This window comes from Perognathus longimembris, chromosome 10 (assembly GCF_023159225.1).
Source record: "Perognathus longimembris pacificus isolate PPM17 chromosome 10, ASM2315922v1, whole genome shotgun sequence".
In the NCBI taxonomy this organism is placed as follows: Eukaryota; Metazoa; Chordata; class Mammalia; order Rodentia; family Heteromyidae; genus Perognathus; species Perognathus longimembris.
The window spans coordinates 56,963,609-56,985,177 of record NC_063170.1 but is presented as its reverse complement, the minus strand read 5'-3'; the positions used below and the strand labels follow the sequence as shown (position 1 = coordinate 56,985,177).

The 21,569-nt window shown below is 39.3% G+C and overlaps 1 protein-coding gene across 1 annotated transcript; it reads left to right on the top strand.

The window, feature by feature from the left end:
* Nucleotides 1–17,441: 17,441 nt before the first annotated feature.
* LOC125358043 (DPH3 homolog) lies at nt 17,442–18,220 on the top strand. Its single transcript, XM_048354883.1, has one exon. It carries the CDS (start codon nt 17,539–17,541, stop codon nt 17,785–17,787), a length of 249 nt encoding a protein of 82 aa, XP_048210840.1. The 5' UTR covers nt 17,442–17,538; the 3' UTR covers nt 17,788–18,220.
* Nucleotides 18,221–21,569: the final 3,349 nt, after the last annotated feature.

Here is a 21,569-nt window from a genome sequence, read left to right as displayed (position 1 = left end):
TAAAATTTTTGTTAAGGTGATATACACCCTTAATATTCTCTCTCTCTCTCTCTCTCTCTCTCTCTCTCTCTCTCTCTCGGCTTGAACTCAGGGGCTGGGGTGACACTGTTCAAAAAGAAATGTACTTATTACTTGACTTATGTAACTGTAACTCCTCTCTTTTACAATAAAATTTTAAAAAATCTAAAAAAGAAAGAATGGTATGGAAAGGAATATGTAAATCTGCTGGCATTACAGAGCAGATAATTCTCAATCTTTCTTAATCTTCATTGGAGCAAATATATTGTGAAACAGATGGGAAAATATTCATGAACTTGAGAGGGAAAACACCAGAGTTTGAAGAAATTTCATACCACAGAGGCTTTGGCCAATGATCCTATATGATTACAGGTAGAGGATCATTCATTTCTGATCATGCCTGGTGATGATGGGTGCAAGTTAATATAAAAGCCAGAGAAGCAACAGGGCTGCTTAAATTTTAGTGTGCATATAAATCCTCTGTGATGTGCATTAAAGTGTCCTGAGGTTCTGACTCCATGTATGAGTGATAAGACCTATAAATCTACTTTTGTAAAAAGCTTAGAGGAATTCTGATATACATGGTCCAAGATTCACTCAGAAAAGGATGGGCCCAAAAGGAAGACATTAAAATTCAGACCTCTCATTGTATTTCAATACAATTTTCTAGGGCTAAGGAGCATAAGGCGGTAGGCTCAAATCTTTAGGCATAATAGCTACATGGAGTGTACATTTTATTTAGTGTGGGAGTCCTGAGTGATGATGTGATGATGGGAGGATAATTCAGGATTACAGGTCTGTGTATCCTTGCTGGAGACCCAGTTCACATCTGCATTTGATATCATACAGCTTATAGTACCTTATTTTTATCATAGGGTCCCATTTGCTCTGTCCAGAAATCCACAAGTAGCATCTGAGTTGTCTTCTGGAATTTTGGGGAACAAAGATCTAGTGTATAAATGCTATCAAAGAACCAAAAGAAAGCATTATTGATTACTATTCAGCAGAAGATCATTTGTTTTTACTACTCACTGATCTTCAGGGTTATTGGGTGTAGTCCGGTGACTTGCTTTGATGGACAGAAAGTGGACAAAAATGATGCTGCAAATTCCATGCCCAAGATTGAGATTCTTGGCTTTTTTTCTGCTCATCCCTGTGTGCAATGGGTTTCTCAGGTTGCTATAACAAATTGCTATACAAACATGTGATCATTTATAAAACTAAAACGTTGTTATTATTATTTGTTCTAAAGGCCAGAACTCTGAAATCACAATGTCAGCAGATGCTACTCCTGCCAAAAATCTTTAAGGATGACTTATTCCCTATCTCTTCTACATTCTTATGGTTTCATTAGTTCTTTGGCTTGTGGTTATCTAATGCCAATGTTTATCTTTATGTCTTTATTCATAAACCTTCTCCCCTGTGCTATTATTTCCTCTGTGCTTTCTAAAGACACTTGGTCATTGGACCTAGTGCCCATCTAGATCACAACGGATAAGAGTTACCTTGAAATTCAAAGCTTAATTGCATCTGGAAAGAGGCTGTCTTCATCAATGTGGATTGTCATCACAAAGGATGTACTGGGTGACTGACACATTTATTTCTCATAGCTGTGGAGGCCTTGAAGTCCAAGGTCAATATTCCAGCAGAAACTGTGACTGGTGAGGACCTGCTACTTGTGTGCAGATGGCCATCTTCTGGCTGTGCCTTCATACCATGGAGAGGGAAAAGGCTCTGGCTTTTTCTTAGAATATCATGGAGATTCCACTCTCATCTAAGCCTAATTACTTTCCAGAGGATCCATTTCCAAGCATCACAACACTGGGGGCAACTCAAATCTCCACTCTACAGCAGGTTGCTTTTCCACATAAGGTCATTCTAGGTGCTCAGAATAGACCTATCATACTCAATTTGGTGTGCTCCTGACTTCAATGGTGAACACAGGCCCCATTTCTTCAGTCTAGACCTGTACAGACTTAAACATTATCCCAGATCTGAAGGACAGTATACCAGCTGATCTGTCAAGCTCAATGGAGACGTAATTGTTAATTACTGTGTGCTACTAAGACTGTGCTAGCTTGTTATAAAGCAAGAGCTGACGAATCCACCAGGTACAGAGAAAATTCTCATGTATCCCATCCAGGGAGAACAACCAGATGTGACTGTGTCATGGACGTTGTTAGGGAGGCTGGTTTTGACTTTATGTACCAGATAATTTACCCTTAAATAGGCTGGAGAACTATTCATTCTGCCCCAGGACTCACACACAACAATATAACTTCTAATTTGGAAACATTCAGGGGAGAGGAGACATGATTTTAGGGCTCCTTACTTGCTCGCTCTTCAATAAATCTACCAGCAATTGCATATGGGGATAGGATTCTTTTGGGTAATTTGAATTTTTCTTTATAGAGAAAAATTGACTTTTTGGTGGGGGAATTTGATGAAATGTATCTTATTATGGAACATTTTTAGCTGAATCTTTCCAGCCCTGGTTCAGCCAGAAGAAAGGAGGTATTAGTCAGATTAGAGAAGGTAATGGATGAGCCAGTGAAAAATGGGGCTGCCAGGAAGCAAACAGAAGGCAATATATGGGAATGGTGGAGGTACTTGGCAAAGGAATAAAATTACAGCCTCTCTCACTCACAACCCATGGTCCTTGCCCATGTACTGAATTAAATAAGACATTCACTCATTTTCACAGCACCTGGTATAAATAGCTGCTGCAGAGTCTGTAAATTGAAGAAAAAGGAACAGATTTTGTTCAACTTTGTATTCCCCCAATACCTGGTGTCAAGCCAGCTGCGAAGTGTTTAAGCTGCCAGCAGATTCTTTATCTAGTGAGGGCCATCTTGTTGGCTTCCTGCTGTATCATCCTATGATGGAGAGAGGGGAGATTGAAGACTTCTTCCTCCTTCTCCTCTTCCTCTTTTTCTTCTTCCCTGTTCTCTTCCTCCTCCTCCTCCTCTCCCTTCTTTCACACCTCCTTCTTTTGGGCAGAGTTTAAACTCAGGGCTTCAAAATTGCTTGGTGTGCTTGCTTGGCTGGTGCTCTACCACTTGAGTCATGATTCTAGGTTGGCTTTTTGCTGATTAATTAAAGATAAATGCCTGCTGAGCTTTGTGCCCAGACTGGCTTATGAACCTCAGTCTTTTGGATGTCAGCCTCCCAAGTGGCTAGAACCACAGTCATAAATCACTGATGCCTGGCTCTGGTCTCTTACCTCATTCCTTCTTGAAGGCTCCACTTCTAAGTACCATTACATGGATGGGGGTAGCATTTTTCAACTGGAAGCACACTGAATTCAAGTTCACAGAACATGTTTTTGCAAGAAGCATTATAATCACATATTTTATCATGTTTTGTTACACAGAAACATGGGAGCCAGAGTGATTTGAAAATATGAGACAGGTTGTTCTCTGCTGAAAATATTTTACTGGCTCCTATCTACCCAGAGATAAACTCAAAGTCCTTTTGATACCTTTCAAAGCTTTGCAGGGTCTGACCCGAGTTCCCACTCTAACCTCATCTATTGATTTTTTTTTCTCCTGGAACTCACCCACTCTTCCCAAGCCACTTAGTTCCACAGTTACTCAAACTCACCAATGCATAGTCTTGCCTCAGGACCTTTGCACTTTCCAGCCTCACTGACTATATTGCTTTTGCCCCGGAGACCTGCACAACTCACTTTCTTATAATCTTACATCTTTCCTCCAATGCTTCCTGTGAGCTTTACCCACCATACCTAAAATGCAATGCTAAGTCTCACTCCTAATGGGAAGGTTTCCCACTCATTGCCTTATTTAATGTTTCCTTTGTGCATATCCCAGCCTGACAACAGGAGTCATTACATGCTTATCTCATTCTTTCAAGCTAGGCAGTAAACTCCCCCAAAGGAAGTGATCCTTATGATGTTTGTTTATTGCTATATCCTAAAATAGTGCTTGGTGTATAGTAGTTAAGGAAGAGGTTTGTGGAGTGTTCCACCTGGATGATTGTACTACAGAGCAATGCATATTGGTAGTGAATGCTATTGTCACAGCTCAGGAGCAGGGCTGTCTTTGCAAACTTCACTTGAGAGTAGGACTAGACAGTTGTGGGCACATGGGAAATGATTCTTCTGGGTTTTTTTTGGTGTGTGTGTGTGTGTGTGTGTGTGTGTGTGTGATGATTTCACTTGGAGAGCTGGAAGAATCTGCTGTGTACTGGTAGCATGTGTGAGTCTTAGCTCTATACTACAGATCAGTGTGCAACTTTGTACTGTTCAATAGGAAAGAGCCGTCTTCAAGTTGTGATTTATTAAATGTGTCTTCATCATTAACATGAAATAGCTGGTGTATTATTTTTTCACAGTAATTTGCTTTTATTTATTTACTTTAATTTTTTTCTCTATTGTCATTGCCAAGTACAGAGAGGTTACAGTTTCATATGTAAGGCAGTGAGTACATTTCTTATTCAACTTGTTACCTCCTCCCTCATTTTTCCCTACCTCCCCCCTCTCTGTCGCCCTCTCCCCCTATGAGTTGTATAGTTGGTTTACACCAAATGGTTTTGTAAGTATTGCTTTTGGAATGGTTTGTCTTTTTATCCGTTGTCTCTCAATTTTAGTTTTCCCTTCCCTAGTTCTAATACACTTATATACAGTATATACAGGGTACAAAGATCAGATACAGTGATAGCAGAGGTAACACCACAGGAAGGAAATATGAGAGAAAAAAAAGAGAAAAAAGGTACAGTTTCACATGCATGTTGAAAATAACTACCACAATGATATATCACTTATTTCCATAATGTGGAGTTCATTATTCTTAGCATCATCTTATGTGTTCATATGGGCATAGTTATTGGGCTATTGTGGTCTTCTGCTATGAGTAGCCTAAAACATATACTAATTATTCCCTGTGAGGGAAAACATAGGGTCCATGGTTCTTTGGGTCTGGCTCACTTCACTTAGTATGATTTTTTTCCCAAGTTCTTCCATTTCTTAATAAGAGAGGCAGTGTTCTTCTTTCTGATAGAGGCATAGAATTCCATTGGGTATACGTGCTGGTGTATTATTTTACCCACCTATTGCCTGAGTGTTAGAAGGAAAAGAAGTCAGTGAGCAATAAGCTCCTGAGCCCTTACTGTGGTGTACCTGTACTACCCCTGTATCTTATCTGAGTACATTGGTAACCATGTATACTGGTATTAGAACTAGGAAACTGAAAGGGGATACCAAAATTGAGAGACACAGGGTAAAAAAGACAAACGACTAAAAAAGCAATACTTGAAAAACTGTTTGGTGTAAATGAACTGAACAACTTATGGAGGAGGGAAGGGAAATGGGGAGGGGAGAGGGGGGAATGAGGGAGGAGGTAACAAACAGTACAAGAAATGTACCCAATGCCTAACGTATTAAACTGTAACCTCTCTGTACATCAGTGTGACAATAAAAATTAAAAAAAATTAAAAAAAATAAGCTCCTGAGATTCTGATGAACTGCCCTGGAGGAGGGAGCTGTGAAAAGCTGGTTCTTTCCTGACAGAGAGAAGCAGAAAGCTACCCTAAAAGTGAACTCTGAAAGACATCGTACATGCATATGGGTCACTATAATCCATCATTAAGGCAAGTCTCCAAAGTCAATGCTACACTGTGAGCTTTCTTCAGTGTATATTGGGAAAGTATGTGGGCCCAGATGGATGCTTCAGAATGTATCCCTATCACATCATTTTCCATAAATAAAACCAATCCCTAGGGGAAATAAACCTTAGAGTTCTGCCAGCCTTGCCTAGTGAGTTTTACCTCTGGATCAGGGATAGGAGGATCAAGAGGTTGGTTGGTATTTCTTGTTATATACACATCCAGCCATCCCTTACATATGCTGCGTTGAATACTGTGATTAAAGAATACACAGACAGCTTAATGAGTGAAATGAGAGGGAGATCTCAAAATGCACCAAAGTAATTTTGGAATGACGCAAATGAAAATGTAGAAGATAAATGGAGATGGTGTATTCAAAAGGAAAGAACAGAAATTCTAGCCTGTCACACTTGGAATCATGGACAAGAAGTTGTGCTGGAAACCAAGGAAATAAAAAAGCTTTATGCTGAGTGAATATGAGACCTACTATGGGGAATGTGAACTATACACCTTACTTAATATGATTCTTACCACCACTTTATGAAGCAGGTCACGTCATTCCAGTTGATAAGTATCGAAAGGATTATACAATATGGTTAAGTTACTGAAAAATTTTGTGGTAAGTAGAAAAGGGTTTCAGAAAAGTTAGGCAACTTGTTTAATATCAGAGTTGGAAATCACAGAGCCATGATGTGCATCAGGGTGCTTTTCTTCCTGAGTCCTTTCCCCTTCACCCCATTATTTCACTGGCAGGATGAGAGAAATATTACACCTCAAAAGTATATAGAATCACAGAGAAAATGGCCCATTGCAGAACTCATTTACCAAAGGTGGCATTTTTTAGAAAACTAAGTTTCAAAACTGGTTCTGGGTAAATTCACTTCTTATCTACCTCTTTGACTATGTATCATATTTTATTTGATTCTCCATCCAAAAAAACCATTTCCCATCTCCACATCTCTGGATGGACACTATTTTTCTCACATAGGATGCTTCAACTCCCACAAACAAACACTACACATTTTGCTAAGTCTAGACAAAATATTTCTTTTCTTTGAAGCCATCCTGTATCAACTCAGGAATTTCATACACCACAATTGTGGAAAACACTGTTTCTGATTTATTTCTGTGTGTTACAGCAAACTCTGGGAACATGGTTATAGAATGTGTATGATAATACATTACAGTGCTATCCTATCCTCCATAGGAATAAGGAGACAGATCCACTTTTAAAGACGTCACTGTCCCATATCAGCACCTTGGAGAGCAGCCATGACTACTAAGAACCTGTTCAGATGTGGGTTTTGGTCTCCCTTTTAATAAATCTCTGTATACCCTTCTGTATACCCTTCTAGAAGCTCCTCCCCTTCTCTCTCTTTCTCATTAATAAATAGGCATAAATGAAATACAGGAGATAATTTATAAAGCTTAATTAAACAATTTTCATTCATAGAACAATCCTTTGGTTATCATGGCTCTCATCATGTATGATACAGGATTCAGAGAGAAGCTCTTCTAGAAACAGATAGGCAGTTTCACACATAGGTGTCAAGAGATATGAGTTATAGTTCCAGGTATACTATACTGGGAAAGGCAGTCTCTCTAAGCCTCAACATTTCTAAACCAAACCAGTTGCAATTCCCCTGCCAACTTTGAAGGGTCATTTTTGACAACCACTTGAAAACATTGATACCTAAGCCAGGCAATGGTGGCTCATGTTTGTAATCCTAGCTACTTAAGAATCTGTGATCTGAGGATCATGGTTCAAAGCCAGCCCAGGCAAGAAAGTCGGCGAGACTCTGATTTCCAATTTACTAGCTCCCTTCCCCCCTCCTCAAATTCAGAAGTATTGCTGTGGCCCAAGTGGTAGAGTACTGGTCTTTTTTTTTTCTTTCGTATTTGATTATGAATTCTCTTGAAGTATCGTTACACACTCATAGTGGTTTATGTTAAATCACAGTGTTATCACAAAATATAGAAATGGGGTGTAGAATTAAAATCAGCTAAGGATGTTCTTGAGATGAAATTGAAGAGTGGATAGAGGTAGTATTTTGTCTTTCAACAATCCTGGGGCTTTGACTCAGGGCCTGAGCATTGCCCCAGCTTCTTTTTGCTCAAGGCTTGAGCCACAGCGCCACTTCTGGCTTTTTCTGTTTATGTGGGGCTGAGGGATCGAACCCAGGGCTTCATGCATGCTAGGCACGCATAGAGTACTGGTCTTGAGCAATAAAAGCTCAAGGACAGCACTCAGGCCTTTAGTTCAAGCCCCATAACTGGCATCAAAAAAAAAAAACAAGCAAAACACAAACCCAAATAATCCTATGAACCCCACTATAGGTCCATCAACCAACTCACTAGACAGCTGGGATTGTGTAGTAGAGGACGTTTAAACAGAAAACAAAATTGAATTTTACTGGAGTTTCAACAGAGGACCCTGTGCTTGCTAGACAGATGCTTTACTACTTAAGCCACACCCTCAGTCTTTTTTGCTTTAGTTGGTTTTCAGATAGGCTTTTGCTTAGATCAGCTACAGATTATGATACTCACATCTCTCTTTCCTGAAAAGCTGGGATTATTGACTTGCTGCAATACCTGGCTTGCTCTTTGAGATAAGGTCTCACTATTTTTTGCCTTGTCTGGCCTTGGACTTCAGTTCATGTATCTTTGCCTTGTAAATAGCTTGGATTATAGATAGGAACCATTGTACCCAATCAAGCTTATTTTAGGTAAGTTGTCTTATTTATGAAGTCACTCAAGTTGCAATACCACAAAATGAATCTGCAAATGTTCCTTTTCATTTTTTAAGATTTACATAATCTTACAGGTAGGTTGAGAGGGAAAAATCATTCCATGTTCCATGTGCTTATTTCTCTTTAGGATTTCAAGTCAATATTTAAGACACTGTCTTGCAAACCCTTAACAGAAGACAAAATTATGCTAATTAGGGTAAGAGAATTTATGTATCATCTGGAAAAATCCTTTGTGTGTGTATGTGAAGGGTAGCGGAAGACATGATTCCTCACTCTGGTAGGAAAAAATACATTGGGAAATTGATAAAGATTTGCTGCTCTATGAAAATATATTTAACAGGCACTATTTCCCCCACTGTTTGGGCAGAGAAAACTCTTCTGGGAACTCTAAAGAATTTTTCAGAGATCTGAAGTCAACAGATGCTCCAGCTTCCCTCAGTCTCATGCATAATTCTTCATTTCCATACACTCCACAAACACCCTTTGAAATTCACTTTCCCTTTTAAGTGTGCCTGCAAAAGGATGGCTCTCTTTGCAGACAGAAATCATCCATCTCTTTATTATACTTTTTATTGTTATTTTTTTCCCTCTTAGAACAGTGGAATACTTATGCTATTGGTCATATTCTAGCATACTTTAGGACAAATTTAGTAGTGGACTGGCCACAGCAAATTAAGAGGTTATGCATAGTTTTGAGATAGGCTATCAAATCCATTGAGATCTAGTGTTAAAATAGAATTTGAATGAACTAAAAACAATCCTCCCAACATTCAACTCGGGTCTACAAAATTTAATTCCTTTTAATACTTAGACAATAATAATAGTGAATTTCTTTCCCTCTCAGAGATTTGACATTGGTCTTCTCCTCTATCTGTTTCTTTAGCTCTGAGATTCAGTTGCTGATCTCTATAAACCAAGCTATGGGTGTAAATAGTGAGTACATTTTCGTTTCCTGGGTCTAGGAATTTATTTATCATTTTGAAGTTCTAATATTAGGTACCAAAGAACTTATTCTCTTACTTTTGCAATCACAAATGATAAGTTCATTTCATACTTCTCCCAACTCTGTCATAGAGACATGCCATTTATCATCTCTGGCTGGAAGACTTGGTAGATTTGCGACTGCTCCTTTTGGAATTTGCAAAATCCTTATGCAAGTTTTCTTTTTGGCATTATTCTGGGACTAGCACTTTGTTGGTTCTCATGGTATGGAGATACCACCTGGGAAGATAAAAGCCTGTAGCCTTCTGCCAACATAATGGTCTCTTGCTGACTGGCACTTGCTGTGGGAAGGGTTGGCACCTGCGATTCATTAACCACAGCAGTTGTCTGTAGCTCTTTCTCTGCTAGATCTTGCTTCCAAGATAAGTGTAAAAGCAAATGACAGGTGGTGGTGGGGAGACACCTTATTAAACTATAGGTTCTGACTTACAGGTTTGGAGACCAGAGGTGATGTAGATACTGATGGGTGTGAGCATCACATCAGAACCACCCTGAGGTACAACCCTACAGATAGAGAGAGCTGAGGACCTGAGCTTTAGCCCTCTTTCAGGGAATGGCAGTCCTCTGGTGGGGCAGCAGGCATGAATCCCCTTCCTTCAGTTTCTACCCCTTGCACCTGCAACTCCCCGCAACGCTCTCTGTGGGGAAGCGAATCAGGCACACAGCTAGAGTCTCTTGGCATCAATACTATGCCAGTCGTCAGGATGTTGCTATCCTATCAACTGACAATCGTGTTTCAATTTCTGAACTTCAGTCGGAAGTAGTGAAGTACTTTCTTTCCCCCAGAGGATAATGGCAGGAGGCCACAAGGCTACCGCTGCCAATTTTATTCTCTTTCCCCCATGTTTTATGTATAAATGTCTAATACATCCAGTCTCCATGGAAGGCATTGTCATGTTGGCTGCTTATATTTTTGGAGGCTCTGTGCAGGGGAGGGAGCTAATGACATCTGAATTAAAATAACATTCACCAACACAAATGGAAACTAAACAAAGCTGCAGAGGCACATTAGCTTTCTTAACAAGGTAGGCAGGAATAGAGGAAGAGAATGATTCTAGTTGAGTCGAGGAGTACAGCAGTCTATGTCAGATGACTGTTCTTCGACATTGGTAATAATTCTGGGCTATATTCTTCTTTGGGATGGTTCTTCCGTGAACACAACTGAACATTAGGGACCACGTAAAGCAGCATGGGAATAAAAAAGATAACTAACACAAGGGCTGGCTTTTCAGAGATCTAAATGCACACCAGAACGAACATCTTAATAACAACCAGGCTTGAAAGGTTTCACTAGAGGCTTCTAATATATGTACTCAATAAATATATATTAAGCCATTATTACCAGGTGCCAGGTAAGATGGTGAAAATAATAGACAATGTCTCACTTTCCATAGAGCAGATTAAGTAGTCCATTACACAAATAAATAATGCAATGACAAATCAATATTAGTGTCATGACAAGGAGATGGGCTACAAGGAAGCATAAAAGAAAAAAAAGAGAGAGACTTGGTTAAGAATGACATGAGAGAGCTCCAGAAAGTGGTATTTCCTCTGACTCAAGTGTGCAAAGGAGTTTGCTAAGCGAAGAATCATAAATAGCAGTTCAGAAAGAAAGAATGGTTTCTGGGAAGAGCTGGGGCAGGGACCAAAATTCAAGAGAGGCTTGTACGACCAGAGGATCAGGAGGGAAAGAGGAAACAGAAGATTACAGTGGAAAAATAGGAAGCAGCTTCTCAGATCTTATATGGAGTTTATTTTGTTCTAACTGTGATGGACAACTCGGAATCCAATCTGCACTTTGACTACAACTACAACTACAACTACAAAGTTGACTACAACCTTGGAGAGGCAGGAGCCTTAGCTGAGGAACCAGAAGAGCTGTCATCTAGGTCAGGTCCAATGAGAACTTTGAATTCACCAAGTTGAAAGGTAAGTTTGGTCAGATTGTGTCCTTCTCTCACTGGAAAATTTTATAGACTAATGAATAAAACAAAAAAATCATTCACACCTTCCTCCCTTTTCTAGTCCTTTCCCTTCCAAAGTTGATAACTTGGCTTCTATGTTTCATGAAGGCCTTCTATGTTGGTCCCTTAAGTACATTTATCCACCTATGGTTGAACTCAATCCATTAATTATTAATATTATTAATATTGAGATATCATAAGGTGAAGTCTTTTTATGACTGCTTATCGTTATTAGTAACAATCAGAAATTACTTTGTCTCCCTCTATATTATAAGAGTAGTTTTTCGAGCAAAAAACAATTTTTTCCCCCCAGAAAATTCTTTAGAGACCAAACAATGAGTTTTGGAGAGAAACTAAAATATGCAGTAAATCTTATAGGTAAGAGTAATACATGAGGTGTTAGGGGACTTGGTTCCCATCCTTGTGTTCTACTATTTATAAATTGAAACCTTGGGAAGAATGCTTATTCTTCCCATGTGTAAAGTAAATGCACTGAATTGTGTAACCTCAAAAGCTGCACATGACTACAGGTTTATTGTTTGGAAGAGAACTTAAGAGCTGGAAGCAGAAGATCAAGTACTTCTGAGCATGCTGTGACCTTAGCCAAGTCACTCAACATTTCTGAAACCGGTCCTGTTTTCTAAAAATAAAGATACCTAATTCAATCTAGCATTTCAAACCCAACATTGAAAGTAGTGTTTAATGCATAGTAGGAACTAGAACGTTATCTTGAAATAATGAGTTTTCTCCCTTGTAAATATTAAATGACAGGCACGTGGAAACAGTTTGGAAACAGTGTAGCCAATTTCAGTACTAGTTAGTATAGTCATTATGAACTCAATTTACATTATTAAAAAGCAACCTTTTTGTGTGTGCTGGCTGAGCCTTGCTTTTTACTCGGCATTATTTGTTAAAGTGAGTGCAATGTCCAAATTCCTTAGTGCACATTAAAACAGCAGAAAGGGAGGCAGAAGAAAGAAAAATTTGTGTGTGGATGCCATTTAATGAGCTTTTAAACTTCCCATCAGAAAGCCAGAAACTCAGAGGGAGTTCGAAATAGCAACTTCTGCATAACCAGCCAAATAATAAGCTACATTTAAGAGCCAGCAATCCATTCTTCACACGCCTACAAGATAAACTAAACTAAGAGGCAAAAAAAAAGACAGCCTTGCTTCACATGTCCCTCTAAGTAACTTTATTCATCATCTTCAACATTTCACTTGTCCCCAGACAATCTCTTAACATGGCTGACAGGCTTCATAAGATAACGACAAGTTCCCTTACTTAGAGAATGATCATGTAGGGTTGAAATTTCCTAAACATGATGGCTTGATTTCAACCTGGCAATCTTACTTAAGTGCTGGGGTGGTTGATCACCCTCAACCCTGAACCCCACCCTTACCATTATAGTTTTTCAACGGCCTTGTTCCTATTCTTGAGAGACAGGGAGAAGCAACTGTGGCTCAGTTTGGCTCTGAAGTTCAGGAGACCTCCTGTGTTTCCCCTGAATGATTACTCTCATTGTGAGTGAGCTTGAGGTAGAGTTCAATGTTCTCAAAAGACTAAAAAAAATTCCCTTAGGTGTATGATATGAAGAAAGAACATTGCCTTCTTATTTCTGCTCCAGTAATCCATCTAGAAGGCAGGCCAGTGGGAAGGCTGGAACAAAGGCTAGGCTAAATTAACACTCTGGTTCTAATATCCACTATTTATATATTGTACCAGGAAACCTGCTGATGGCCCCATGGAGTGGGCTAGAGGGGAAAGAAAATGAAGATAGCTATCAGTGAAAAGGACAAAGTGCTTTTGTCTCAGAAGTAGATTTTTTATTGGTAAGATTAGCAGTAAGAAGTAATAGCACCACCAGTAACAATGAAGCCAACTAGTCTTTAACTGAGTGCCTACTATGTGCCTTATATACATGGGCCATCATACACATTGGTTCATTCAGCTTTGACAAAACTATGTGAGATTTTCACAGATGAGTAATTGGAAGGAAAGAAGGGTTCCATGATTTGCCCCAGGTTACTTAACTAGAATAACTTGATCCAAACCTATAAGCTTTTCCTGTTTCTCATGCTATGAGGTATCAAGCAGTAACTCAAAAGTTTTTCATGATGGCCTCATTTTTGTCTGCCTTGATTTCAAGAGCATATGTATGACAGAAGCTGAAGTTAATACAGGGCAAACAGAATGACTCATTTGAGAGAACTGGGACTCTTTTTTTTTTCTAGTTTAAAGCTGAAATGAATGAGATGTGATATGCTGGTAAGAGGAGAAAAGAGTGTTCACAATGTGTGGAGAATATTCTGTGATCACTACAATCTTGTAGAAGGTATATTCTTCCTAAAGGAGAAATACAGGGGGTGATGGTTTAAAACATACATCAATTAGACCTGGTTGAGTGCAAGTGATGGATTTACACAAAACTTCTTACTAGAAGGAGTTTTTGATGTTCATCATGAAAGGTAGAATTCCAGAAGAATAGATGGTTGTGTTCTGAATGTCTGATGATGGAATTCTAATTTGTTGCATTCCAAGCAACAACATAATTTTAGAGCAAGCAAACATCTTCCTGGCCAACAAAAATATGGGCTCCAGAATTTGTGGGGGAATAGTCTGGTAGGAAAAAAAAAACCCTTGAACTTAGAAGACTTGCTTCAGTTGCAAAAATGGCAATGAGGGGGGATGTAACCTCTCTGAGATATAATTCCTTCAACTGGAATTTTGCCATAACTTCTGTCTTCCTCCTAGCATGTAATGGATCAAATGAAATAAAGAAGATGACAGGATTGTAAATATGAGGAATGTTCTTTCCTTTGAAAGATTCATTGCCCAGCACATTTTGGCCATTTCTGGAGTTTCCACTAGAAAATTTCATCTAATTCTATTGGCTGACTTTCTGTAGGCCATTTAACTATAATCTTTCAAGATGCTTAAATTCTTCCAACCAGGAAATGATCAAGATAATTTTAGACATTCAACTTTCTATATATCAAGGTAGGTCATAAAAATAACATACTGGGGCTGGGGATATGGCCTAGTGGCAAGAGTGCTTGCCTTTTATACATGAGGCCCTGGGTTCAATTCCCCAGTACCACATATACAGAAAACGGCCAGAAGGGGCGCTGTGGCTCAAGTGGCAGAGTGCTAGCCTTGAGCAAAAAGAAGCCAGGGACAGTGCTCAGGCCCTGAGTCCAAGCCCCAGGACTGGCAAAAAAAAAAAAATAATAATAATAACTTATACTTGCATAAGATTTATGTGCACACACACATACACATACCTGCCTTTACCAGTCTTCCATGAAAGAAGAGGGTTGGACACACCAAAAGTATTATAAATGTAGTATACACTGAAATTATAAATCAGTGTTTGAAATGGAATAAGTGTAGCTTTATGAAAAAAATGTACTGGCACAGAAGTTAAGAGCATTATATTTTGGTGGCATCAAATCTGGGTCTAATTTTAAACTTCTCAAAGAGGCCTAGTAGGTATGGGTCATTTTGCTTATTAGTTATTTATATTACTTGTACTTATGCTTGAATGTATGAGTCTAGATTTTGTTATTCTACAGATAGTGGTAGTTTAAGAATCTCCAAGTATCTTTTTCTATATATACTACACAACATGGTATCTGAGATGGAGCACTGAGGACACTGCTGAAGGGGAGGGAATATATAAAGGAGAATTATTTGATTTATTTGAAATTATTCTGGGTTTAATAGGTGCAAAAAGAATTATAGTGAAGGTGGGTCATGAACACATTGAATCTACAAAATGAATCTAGACTTAACCTTTCTCAGCTTCATCTCTGGGACTCAGATTTGACTCCATTATGTCCTAAGCAGGTTAAGGCTAGCTTTCTTAACCAGAAACAGCATGAGATCTGAGTAAGGATACCACTGCAGTTTAGTGTAAAGAATCTTGAATGTGGAAGGCATGTGGCAGTTACTGTTTTGCCATATGTTTCTCCTTAACTGCTTGGGATTTTTTAGTTATGTTAAATGATAAAGGCCTTGAATGTCCAGGCAGATACATATAAGCTTTCTTTTTATTCCTTCCTGTAGAGTTTCTTAAACTTTGATGAAAACACAATCACAGAGCCATCTGTTCAAAGTCGTGGATTTGAAGTTGGAGGACAATTTCCAACATTTTCTTATGGCAGTTTTGATTATTCACAATTTCTGCCTCACATACTGACTTTCACCTGTGCATTTTTCTCCTTTCCAACCAAATGATAGATCTGTACCAAGAATCTCTTGGCGCAAGTACCACAGGGCTTGGAACTTTATAGATAAGTAGAAGAGTGGTGGGCACTGTGTTTAGGGCGTTCAGCAGAGTATTAAGGAAGAAATTTCTGACACTCAACCTAAGAATTTTCATGGACAAAAGGGAAAAAAGACCCCATTAGTTTGTGTTTGTGGTAATAGTCATCTCTGGCCATAGCACTACCATGTCATAAATGACTCCAATTTCAGTGGCTTGAAGTATATTCACTTATTCTCCTGAACTTGGCTAGTGGCTTAGCTGATTTTTGGACTATGGTCACCTCGGCAACTTTGCTTCCAGATGTGGGTCAGCTGTCCTTGGCCTCAGATTTTGGGTTGATGCAGATTGTTTTGTGTCTCTGCTGAAAGGTCAGCAGCTACATAGAGCCTGCTTTTTTCCTGCAAGAAGATATGTACACACATTAAGGCACAATTCAAGTTTATATTTACAACACATTCACTACCAGTGACTCATTCCCAAACAGGTCATGTGTGCAAACACCAAGTGAAGGGCTACCCAGCTGCTGGTGGATCATACCTCTAATCCTAGCTACTCAGGTGGCTGAGATCTGAGGATCATTGTCCAAAGCCAGCCTGAGCTGGAAAGTCTGTGAGACTCTTGTCTTCAATTAACCACCAGAAAACCAGAAGTGATATTGGGGCTCAGAGTGGTAGAGTGCTAGCTCTAAACACAAGAGCTCAGGGACAGGGCCCCAGCCCGAATTCAAGCCCCATGACTGACAAAAACAAATAAAAAGTCAATCAAAGTGAGGGCTGAAAAATACATCCCAACAGCCATAGATCATGATAAGGGCAGGTATATGCAATTTTAATGGAGAAGACTAAAGATCTCCATCCAAGAATTTATGTGTCTCAAATGAGTGGGTCCAGTCACACCATGGAAGGAAAGATTTTATAGGATGACTATAAACCAGCCTCTTTGAGGTTCAATTAGTACTGGGAGGAGGGAAGGCAAATGGAGATGTGAAGAATGGAATGACCAAAATACCTTATGTACTCAGGGGAAAATGGAACAATGACCTGGTTGAGATTGGTTTTGGAAGGACATGGAAGAAGGGAGAGTGAGTGGGAGAAGGGAGAGTGTAGAAGTTGTGCATTATATGCAGATATGGACCTGTCAAAGTGAAACCCTTGTATACAACTAGTTGATGCTAATAAAAATGTTGTGGAAAAATAGGTAAAACCATGGCTAGTGATTTAAGCTCTCCTCTAGTTTGCTAACTATGTTTTGCCAAGGCAGCAATTTGATCTTTTTCCATGAAGTTTGGCTTTTTGTTGTTGTTGTTGTGCTGGTACTGGGCTTTGAACTCAGGACCTGACACTGTCCCTAAACCTTTTTGCTCAAGGCTAGTGCTCTACCATTTGAGCCATAGATCCACTTCTGGCAGTTTTCGGTGGCTAATTAGAGATAAGACTTTCCAGACTTTCCTGCCTGGGCTAGATTTGAACTGCAATCCTCACATCTCAGCCTTCTGAGTAGCAGTGATGACAGGTGTGAGCCACTGGCACCTCGCTGAAGTTCGACTCTTGTTTCTAGGTCAGATCTCTGGAGTAAATATATAGCACAAAGTTACCACACAGTGCAGATTCACTTTCAAACTATGGAAAACACAATCCTTCCTGGGTTCTCGAATCTAGTTCCAAAGAAGAACCCCAAGAATCTGAGATTAATTTCTTTTTTCAGTTTTTGCGTTGATAAAACTCATTTATGAATAACATGTATTTCATAGGATTTTTCTGAAAAAAATAACTCCATAAGATTATTGTAGATAAGAAATTATTGCTACTGGTTGATGCCGGATCCTGACTGGCGCCTGCCGCGTTAGACCTACCCGGGCGGTGCCGGACCGACCGACGGAGGGAACCTCAACTCCTAGCCAGCCCCGGTGGTCATGGCGGTGTTTCACGACGAGGTGGAGATCGAGGACTTCCAGTATGACGAGGACTCTGAAACTTATTTCTACCCCTGCCCGTGTGGCGATAACTTCTCCATCACCAAAGAAGATTTGGAGAATGGGGAAGACGTGGCAACGTGTCCTAGCTGTTCCCTTATTATAAAAGTAATTTATGACAAAGATCAGTTTATGTGTGGAGAAACAGTCCCAGCTCCCTCAGCTAACAAAGAATTAGTTAAATGCTGAAGAAACTTTCAGAATCCAAATCCTGAAGAGTTGGCAATGAGCCAGGATGGAAATATCAAGTGCAAAGTTACTGGCTTCTTCACAGAGACAACTACTTTATGGCTTTCTGTTAACTAGAATGTCGATCTTTTAAACAACTGCTGCGTTCATCTTCAAGTAGAAAAGTGAGCTCATGGCATGTCAGACTTGGATTTCATACTTCCAACTTTGAACTATAAGTTGGACGTATACTTAATGATCCATTTGGATTTAAAGGAAGATAATTATAAAACAGTGCTTCCTCTCAGTTTTTTCATTTTTGTAGTTTCATCCTAATTCACTAATTATAACAGCATTATCTACCTCAATCATGAGAGCCTCAAAGTTAAAAGGAGGTTGTATTTTTTGTTTAGATATTAAGATTATTAAAATTAGCCCTTTCCTTGACATTTGACATCAGCTTTGTCATTCTAACCCTAAGAAAATCCCATGTTTGTTTGTTTTTGTTTTGTTTGTTTGTTTGTTTGCCAGTCCTGGGCCTTGGACTCAGGGCCTGAGCACTGTCCCTGGCTTCTTTTTGCTCAAGGCTAGCCTCTCTGCCACTTGAGCCACTGTGCCACTGTGCCACTTCTGGCCATTTTCTATATATGTGGTGCTGGGGAATCAAACCCAGGGCTTCATGTATACGAGGCAAGCACTCTTGCCACTAGGCCATATTCCCAGCCCAGAAAATCCCATGTTTATCAGGGCTGCTCCATTTCCCTTGCCAAGCCAGTCTCCTTACACTTAATGCATATAGTTCAAGTGTCCTGTTAAAGAGAAAATGTAGGCCCAGTTTCTCTATAGTGACAAGTTTGTGATGAAGGTAGGAAGATCTAAGGTGAAATCAGAGAAATGGAGTCTGTAATACTCTTCGTGTTCCTTGAAAGTCAGGACAAGATAAAAAGGAACAGCTAAAGGAAGAGAAATAGATGAGAGGAGTGAAACATGCCAACTTAGTAAGCAAAATGCTTGAATGATTTTGCTAGATCAGAAGAAATACTTCTGAGTCTGTATTTGTTTGATTTTTTTGAAGCTGGGGTCTCTGTAGCCAAGGCTGGTCTCAAACTTGTCATCCTCCTGCCTTAGCCTGGGATTGCATACATGCATTACCATGCCTGGCTACTTGTGCTTTGATAAGAATGATGAAATAGTCTTTCAGGTAGAAGATAATGGCAGGTCTTTGCAGCAGTGCATGCCAAATCTCATGGCCTTAGGTTGTTATCACTAAAAGGCCAACCACCTACAACAGAGAATGACTTTGACAGTGGGAAAGGGATCTGAGTAAATTTGCCCATGAGGGCACATCTAATAGGCTTCACAGCATGCAACCAAAGCAGATGTTCATGGCTGCCAAGAAATGTTACCTGCAGAAAGAGAACTATAGAAAGCTAGGCTCTCAAGCTTCCTTGGCTGCAGTGCTGAAATTAGGAAGAAGTCAGAGTCATTTACATGGAAAATTGGAAGCCCCCTTATAAGCCACTTTGCTGTGTGAAAATTCACTAATCTGGCAGGTTGTTTTGGGGGATGGCTCCTACTATTAGAAAATAGTTTGCTAGAATGTGGGTGTTCATTTTCCTGATTTTGATAAATGTGCTTCACCTAGTTGTTGCAGGTTTAAATTAAAACATGAGTAAACTTAAAAAAAAAAAAAAAAAAAAAAAAAAAGAAATTATTGCTACAGTAAATTTTCAACAAACGCTTTTCTTCCTACCACTATCAAAACAACTCAGGAAATATACCTAATGGATGGACAAGGGAGGAAAATCTATCTTACAACTCTTTTGAAGATGACTGAAGAAAACACGAAATGTTCTTTTAAGTGATACTATTATCTATAATTGGAACAGAAATGGATATCAAAATACAGAACCTATATTCAATGGAGCTGCTAAATATTTCTTAATTTTGTTGTGATTTTACATTTTGATGTCAGAGTCACTTCAGGGAATGTTTGCTGGACTTGCTGTCAGTGATTGCTCTGGAAGGACAAAGTAGCATCCCAAGGCACTGTTCACAGGATCTCAGTTTCATACCGTGCTCTGCTGTTCCCTGAGCTGCCATTTGAAATTTGGAATGTGTTCATTAGTTCGAGTTTCTGAGAAGTTTATGGGGACTCTTTGTGAAGGACACACACTTGTCTGGACACAGTGATGTAGGACATAACAAGCTTGAAGGAAGTATCAGAGCTTTTTTAAATTTTGCAAAATTTTGATCAGATATAAGGTTGGTAATTTTGTGCAGTGAAAATATCACAGTCTGTGTGGTATTGTCCCAGGAGCAAATATTGTCACTTGAAATAAAAGTCAGGAGCTTTATGGAACTCCTTATTTTTGTGAATCTCAAATTGGAAGTCATAATGTTATCATGTGGTATGAATCTTTCTCATGCTTGCCTTATAGTTTGATAAATGTGTATCATTAATTTTTGTTACAACTTAGAGTAACTACTACCTTAACAATTTTTGTCAGATAGAAGGTTTTGCTGGGTTGAGAATTACAAAGCCCAGTAGAGTGGAGAAAACCCATTGACAGGAAAAAGAAGAGAACCATTATGCTAAGTCAGGACAAGAACAAAAGTTTGGATTTCTTGGATTCTTCAAGAACTTTGCACGGAAGCTATATTAAACAGCTCAATCAAGAAATTATTCTTTAAGTCTATATTTGTGTGAAGGATAATCAACACAATATGTTTCTTTTTAATATTATTATTTTGCTGGTCATGGGACTTGAACTCAGAGTCTTGGCACTGTCCTTGATTCTTTACGCTCAAGGCTCATGTTCTACCACTTTGATTCACAGCACCACTTCTGGTTTTCTGGTGGTTAACTAGAGATAAGAATCTCATGGACTTCCCTGTACAGGCTAGTTTTCAACTGTGATCCTCAAATCTTAGCCTCCTGAGTACCTATGATTATAGGCATGAGCCACCAGCACCCAGAAATTTGTTAGACATTATATAGAAGCATCCTACCTCAAAGAACCAACAACCCCCTCAACAAGTGGGCTAAAGATCTAAAAGGAGACTTCTCTGCATAGGAAATGAGAATGACCAAGAGACACATGAAGAAGTGCTGGACATCACTGGCCATAAAAGAAATGCAAATCAAAACAACACTGAGATTCCACCTCACCCCAGTGAGAATGTCCATTATCAGGAAAACTAACAATAACAAATGCTGGAGGGGATGTGGAAAAAAGGGAACCTTACTACATTGTTGGGGGGAATGTAAACTTCTTTGTTTAAGCCCTAGCACAGGTACACACACACACACACACACACACACACACACACACACACACACACACACAGAATGCTGGGAGAGAGTAATGATAGGAAATGAAACGCTCTAAACAATATTACTGAATATAGGACTGTAGAAGAATACTTGTAGTTGAATCCTTCTTTTCTTTCTTTTTTTTAAGGTGGAAAATGGGGATTCAAATTCAGTACCTGATGCTTTGGCCCATTGTCTAGCACTCTACCAACTGAACCGTGCCTTCAACTTCCAGTAGTTGAATCCTTATTTGTTGAACAGAAAAATGAGTGAGTCAGCCAGTGAATAACTACATATTATGGACTCAATACGTGTCATGGTGTAATATGGTATTTAAGGTATCAGATACTAGGTACCCATTTTTCCATTGTTATGGGTCTGAAAGCTAGAGATTATGTAACTTGTCTCAGGTGAGCTAGTAAGTGGAAGAGCTGGGATTTGATCTACTAAAACCCTTTGATAGTTTTACCTCAAGTGGAGAATAAAA